The following is a 7263-nucleotide window of genomic DNA, read 5'->3' as shown; positions in this document are numbered from 1 at the left end:
TACCGTTTTATGGTTGTATATCGGCTCATGCAAACCTGTAATAAAAAATATAATTTATTAACGATAATTGTTCGTGTCATCTAATTTTGCTCAGCGGATGTATTCGAATTAGTAGCTAGCTAGAATGTTTCAGGCTTCCAAACAGCAAACAAAAGTTTCGTCCATAGTATTGCAGTGACCTATTTATGAGCGTGAATAACGACTCTGCCACTCAAGCTTACTATTGTGGCACAGTCCTTTGTCGAATAATATGCTGGGCTTCGCACCAAAAGGCTGATGGTTCGAGCCGCACTCCCTGCCTGTTTCATTACAGTATGTTGACAATATGAAATGTACGTCTTCTAATCTAGGCCAATAAAACAACATAAACATTACAAAACAAGGTTAGCTGCTGTTAGCCCAGTAGTTCAGCTGCTGCATTCACCAAAACATGCATAGGCTGTAGTGATGAGTTACTCGCCGTAATGGTTTGTCTGTAGATTGATTTGTGTTTTCTTCACTGTGTCAACTCACCATGGCAGCTCAACCAAGACATAATTTCGATTCAATTAATTCAGGAAAAGTTACACTTCAAACCAGTTGTGTTATGACCATCGAAGGACATGCTTTATTTACGTGAGTGTTGTAAATAGCGGTGCTCTGACTCCATAATTTAGGTGCCAATGAAGAATCAACTGCATTTCAACTCTGATTTTGTGTTGCTTTAAGTTAAGATGCATTACAATGTTTTTTGCTTTTGTCACATTTTGGTGTTAACGTGGTCATCTACTCATCTCATTTGGAATAGTGGGTTATCTTACATAAGTTTGCAAATGGGTTGCAAATGCGATGATGCACGGAATGCTTTATTATATGGTGAAAATGTGCTTCCCCAAACTTGAAACTCTTATGTCTAACTATCTTCGCTGGCATGCCTAGAAAAACAAGCATTAACTAAATATATGGAATTAGACTCACATTCCGTTCAATATGTTTCCCAGATATTTGCAGGGATGCAGAGAAGTACACGCCAGTGTGTGTGTGTGTGTGTGTGTGTGTGTGTGTGTGTGTGTGTGTGTGTGTGTGTGTGTGTGTGTGTGTGTGTGTGTGTGTGTGTGTGTGTGTGTGTGTGTGTGTGTGTGTGTGTGTGTGTGTGTCAGTCACCAGATCTCAACCCAATTGAACACTTATGGGAGATTCTGGAGCAGTGCCTGAGACAGCGGTTTCCACTACCATCAACAAAAGAACTAAATACGTCATTTATTGTGGAAGAATGGCCGTCGCATTCCTTCAATAGAGTTCCAGACACTTGTATAATCTGTTCTAAGGTGCATTGAAGCTGTTCTGGCTCCTGGTGTTCCAACGCCCTAAGATACTCTATGTTGGTGTTTCCTTTATTTTGGCAGTTAACTGTATGTGGCAGTGATGCGACTGCAGATAGCTTCATGCTAACTTCTTTATGAGATGGGTTGTACAACCTGCATACCTTGACCAAATTAGATCTGAACATAGAGCTGGGGATTAGAACGCATGCAGCAGTAAGGGATTGTGTTCATCTAAGAAACCATGCTTTCATGTTGTACTGATGCTGTTGTGGTTGATGTAACTGTTTTCTATGTGGTTCTGTTGTTGTCACTGCCCACTGTGTTTATTCGGTCCAACCTTCCTTTCCCTTTATCCAGCGTTTGCTCAGCTGCCGCTGTCCACGGTGCTGAAATGGTTCTCCCTCTGCTGCACTGCGAGCGGAGTCTTATCTGACGGGCTGTTTGCAGTTAGAAGCTACGGCTAGGGCAAACTAATCTAAGTAGTCTACGAATTAATGGTCCGGTGTCTTCTAATAAAACGTCAGATTGTAAAATGCACTCAAACATAATGGAGTAGGCCCCTCTAACGTATTATTTCACATTTAAATGCTGCACGGCGTCTAGATTCAGTTGTACTGGCCATGTAGACAGAGACTGTACACCAATCGCTCTTGCGTTTTTTCCTGTAGCCTCATGGCGTCGCTCCTCGCCAACTCTATGCTGTGTGTTTTTAGAACACTCCCATTTCGTTATGAGCTATATGAGCAGGATTTATCCACACAGCCATTTCCTTGCGGAGCATAACACGGAGTACTGTAAAATAGACCATTGGCCTTTGTTTTTCTTTGTCAATACTGGGCTTATTTATATAATTGTTCATGTTTATGCGATTGCCATAAGTGAATATGTCGGTATCTACTACATCATGCGGATCTAAATGGCGTTTGCAATGTGCTATGCTTTTGCTTGCTATTGTGTGGGCCTCTTTTGCGGACATTCGATATTCTGTTCCAGAGGAGACGAAGACAAAACATGTAATCGGGAGCTTAAGTAGTGACCTTCGTTTGGATGTTAAGCGACTGAGGGTTCGGAAGGCCCGAGTTGATTACCAGGGAGAGAAACGGTACTGTGGAGTAGACTTGGACTCCGGAGATCTCATTGTTCTCGAGAGAATCGACAGGGATACGCTTTGTGAAACTACCTCACCCTGTATCTTGCATTTTGAGTTCATCCTGGAAAATCCTTTGGAGCTGCACAATATTGGGCTGGAAATACAGGACATAAATGACAACGCACCTCTTTTCCCCAAGGATTTAATCAAACTGGAAATAAGCGAATCTGCAACAACAGGCAGTAGATATAAAATAGCTTCTGCTCGAGATTTAGATGTAGGCATTAACTCCGTTCAAAGCTATGTGCTTGGTCAAAATGGTTATTTTGTTTTAGATGCAAAAATCAGCAAAGAAAGGTATATTGAAATTGTTTTGCAAAATACTCTCGACCGAGAGAAGGAAGGAGAACATTATCTAATGCTAACGGCAATTGACGGGGGGAATCCACTTCGGTCTGGTAGTGTTGCAATAAATATTCTCGTAATTGATGTAAATGATAACGGTCCAATATTTTCGCAAGCTGTGTATACGGTAACCGTTTTTGAAAATTCACCACAAGGTACCTCCCTGCTCAAGGTAAGCGCAACTGATAAAGATGAGGGTGCGAATGGTCACATTACATATTACATTAATCATGCGTCTGAAAACACAAAGCGTTTATTCAATATTGACCAAAACAGTGGGGAGATTACTGCAATTGGCGAGCTTGACCACGAAAAGGCCTCCTCTTATGAAGTGGAGATACAGGCGGAGGATGGTGGGGGGCAGGCCGGACACTGCAAAGTCCTCGTTGAAATATCTGACATAAATGACAATGCACCCACAATAACTGTGAAATCAGTCACCAATCCGATTCCAGAGAACATCCCAGCGGGCATTGAAATAGCTGTTATTAATGTAAAGGATCAGGACCATGGAGAGAACAGCAGAGTGAAGTGCAACATTGCGGAAAACCTACCTTTTAAACTCCAATCCTCAATTAAAAACTACTTTACCTTAATAAGCAGCGCCCCTCTGGATCGAGAGCAAATCTCTGAATATGACGTCACCATAATAGCAACGGATGGAGGAACGCCGTCATTGTCGTCAAGTGTTATTTTGAGTTTCCACATTTCTGATATAAATGACAACCCACCTGTGTTTGAAGAACAATCCTACAACGCCTATGTGACTGAAAATAACAAGCCTGGCTCCTCTATGTGTTCTGTTACTGCCAGAGACCCCGACTGGAGACAGAATGGCACGGTGGTCTATTCTCTATTGCACAGTGAGATCAACGGTGTTCCGGTGTCCTCATTTTTATCCATTAACGGAGACACGGGGGTGATCCACGCTGTGAGAGCATTTGATTATGAGCAGTTTAGGAGCTTTAAGGTCCATGTTGTAGCCAGAGACAATGGCTCTCCTCCACTCAGCAGTAACGTGACAGTGAGTGTCTTCATAACAGATGAGAATGATAACTCTCCCCAGATATTATACCCTGCTCCAGCAGGGAACTCCTTGATGACTGAGATGGTCCCCAAAGCTGCTCTGGCGGGGTCCCTGGTTTCCAAGGTGATAGCTGTGGATGCTGACTCTGGACAGAACGCTTGGCTGTCATATCTCATCGTGAAATCGACTGATCCGGGACTTTTCACTGTTGGTGTCCACAGCGGAGAGATCAGGGCACAGCGGGACATTGCTGAATCTGACAGTATGAAGCAGAACCTTGTTATATCAGTGAAAGATAACGGACAGCCCTCTCTCTCTACAATCTGTGATGTATATTTACTCATATCAGATAACTTGGCTGAAGTTCCAGAACTGAAAGACATGACTTATGAGGATAGTTCCAAACTAACTTCCTATTTGATCATTAGTCTGGTCTCTGTTTCCACCTTTTTCCTGACTTTCATTATTCTCATTCTGGCCGTGAAGTTCTGCCGCAGTAGAAAGCCTAGAATGTTGTTTGATGGAGCAGTCGCCATTCCCAGCGCGTATTTCCCTCCCAACTATGCAGAGGTGGATGGAGCTGGAACTCTGCGCAGTTCTTATAACTATGACGCATACCTGACAACGGGCTCACGCACCAGTGACTTCAAGTTTGTCAGATCTTACAATGACAGCACGCTGCCTGCTGACCAGACACTGAGGAAAGAAAGCAAAGCTCAAGATTCGTTAGTGGACACCAAGGACTTGAAAGAGGTAGGATTGTAAATATTTGTGCTAGTACTGGTTGTTGTCATTTAATTTGAGCCCAAAAGCATGATTGCTTTCCTATAAATGTTACTTACATATCTTGCTTCATTGTTTTTAATTGTGCAAACGGTTGATCAAACTTTTTTTACTCTGAACAGCCTTTCAAAACCCTCGGTCTACAGCGTACAATTTCAGCATTTCGTTTGAAATTCTGCATAATTGTAGGCCTATTTCCCCCATTATGACTTTGTCCCTGTTGTTTTCTGTTTACAGCATGTCTGTATTCATCATGACATCACCATGGGACTTCTTATAGGCTTAAGAATATGATGATTAGATCAATTTAGCTTCACATAGTGTTAATTTGATTATGCATATTACACATTAGCCTACAGCATGGCTAGGCATCCGATGTCCTATACTGGTAATGAAATCGTTCCTTTATTTAGTCAATGTTGATATGTAACACAGCGGGTCGCTGTTGCCTTACAAAAGCAAAACTACAGATCGAAACCCACCCACTCATGCCCCCAATTCGTCGTTATATTTTGTGTGGTGACTGCTTTCTTGCTTAAAGCCTTTCGCGTTGGATACCCTTACCAAGGTAGAGGTCATATTTGCAGACGTTTTTGTATATATAGCCTATACTAAGAGGTTTGGGATCATTTGATTAATCTGAATTTTATTATGGAATATAAAAGAGGTTCCATATTGAGGCGAGGGCGATGGACCACCTTTGTCTTCCTATTATTGACCGTCCATCAGTGTGTCGGGGATATTCGCTATTCCATTGCAGAAGAAATTAAACGAGGTTCTGTGGTTGGGAGATTTTCTCAGGATTTGGGCATCGATGTAAAAACACTGTCCACCAGAAGACCAAGGATCGAATTCGAAGGTAGTACACCATACTGCGACATTAACCAGAAGACTGGAGATTTGATTGTGAACGAGCGGATGGACAGAGAGGAGCTGTGCGGACAAAGGCCGTCGTGTGCTTTGCATTTTGACTTCTTTTTGGAAAACCCTCTAGAGTTGCACCGTGTCACACTTGAAATCGAAGATGTTAACGACAATTTCCCAACATTTCCCAATGAAGTAATCAAATTAGAGATCCGAGAATCGGCCAATAAAGGAGAGCGATTTTCCATTGATGAGGCCCTCGACACAGATACGGGAGTCAATTCAGTTCAGGGTTATACTCTATCGGCAAATGAACATTTCACCTTGTCTGTTCACACAAGTGCTGATACGGGTAAATATGCAGAGATTGTACTAGAGCATGAACTAGACCGCGAAAAACAGGACGAACTATCACTTATTCTGACAGCTTATGATGGCGGAAAGCCACAGAAATCTGGCACAGTGGTTATACAGGTCCGGGTACTAGATGCTAATGATAATGTCCCTGTATTTACGCAGTCTATTTATAAGGTGAGTGTCCCTGAAAACGCTCCATTGGGTACTGCCGTGGTCACTGTCAGGGCCAGCGATGCAGATGAAGGGGCGAATGGACACGTTACATATGAATTTAGTCATATTTCTATCAAAACAAAAAATACTTTCTCTATTGATCCAAGAAGTGGAGAGATTAAAATAAAATCAATGATAGATTTTGAAGATACGTCGTCATTTGAACTGCGAGTTAAAGCTAAAGATGGAGCAGGTCAGGCTGCTTCATGTAAAGTAATTGTCGACGTCGCTGATATTAATGACAACGCCCCAGTCATACTTATTAAGTCATTCAAATCACCATTGCCAGAAAACTCACCAACCGGTACAGAGGTCGCCTTCATTTATGTACAGGACAGAGATTCTGAGTCCAATGGCAAAGTAAGATGTTCTATTGAGCAGAACACATACTTCAAATTGTCCCCGTCAATCAAAAAACACCTTTCCCTAATAACTGCTGTGGAATTGGATCGTGAGACACAGTCAGAATACAACATCACTCTTATTGCAACCGATGAAGGACATCCTCCACTGTCCTCATTTCAAACTATTACGTTAATTGTTTCTGATGTGAATGACAACCAACCTGTGTTTGACAAACAATCCTACAAAGCCTACGTGACTGAAAATAACAAGCCGGGCTCATCTATGTGTTCTGTTACCGCCAGAGACCCAGACTGGAGACAGAACGGCACGGTGGTCTATTCTCTATGGCCCAGTGAGGTCAACGGTGCTACGGTGTCCTCATTTGTATCCATTAACGGAGACACAGGGGTGATCCACGCAGTGAGACCATTTGATTATGAGCAGTTTAGGAGCTTTAAAGTCCACGTTGTAGCCAGAGACAATGGTTATCCTCCACTCAGCAGTAACGTGACTGTGAGTGTCTTCATAACAGATGAGAATGATAACTCTCCCCAGATATTATACCCTACTCCAGCAGGGAACTCCTTGATGACTGAGATGGTCCCCAAAGCTGCTCTGGCGGAGTCCCTGGTTTCCAAGGTGATAGCTGTGGATGCTGACTCTGGACAGAACGCTTGGCTGTCATATCACATCGTGAAATCGACTGATCCGGGACTTTTCACTGTTGGTATCCACAGCGGAGAGATCAGGGCACAACGGGACATTTCTGAATCTGACAGTATGAAGCAGAACCTTGTTATATCAGTGAAAGATAACGGACAGCCCTCTCTCTCTACAACCTGTGATGTATATTTACTCATATCAGATAACTTGGC

At 42.8% G+C, this 7263-nt stretch overlaps 1 protein-coding gene across 3 annotated transcripts in view; it reads left to right on the top strand.

Annotated features, from left to right (window-relative positions):
• Positions 1 to 2085: 2085 nt before the first annotated feature.
• The window catches only part of LOC124008017 (protocadherin gamma-C5-like), a 138990-nt gene continuing 133812 nt past the window's right edge, over positions 2086 to 7263 (top strand). For all 3 annotated transcript variants that reach the window (XM_046319335.1, XM_046319229.1, XM_046319071.1), the window contains exon 1: positions 2086 to 4579. In XM_046319335.1, coding sequence (XP_046175291.1) covers positions 2189 to 4579 — 2391 coding nt within the window. In that variant the 5' untranslated portion in view covers positions 2086 to 2188. The remainder of the gene's footprint in view (positions 4580 to 7263) is intronic.

This window comes from Oncorhynchus gorbuscha, linkage group LG02, assembly GCF_021184085.1.
Source record: "Oncorhynchus gorbuscha isolate QuinsamMale2020 ecotype Even-year linkage group LG02, OgorEven_v1.0, whole genome shotgun sequence".
Classification (NCBI taxonomy): Eukaryota; Metazoa; Chordata; class Actinopteri; order Salmoniformes; family Salmonidae; genus Oncorhynchus; species Oncorhynchus gorbuscha.
This window is presented reverse-complemented; position numbering and strand designations above follow the sequence as displayed.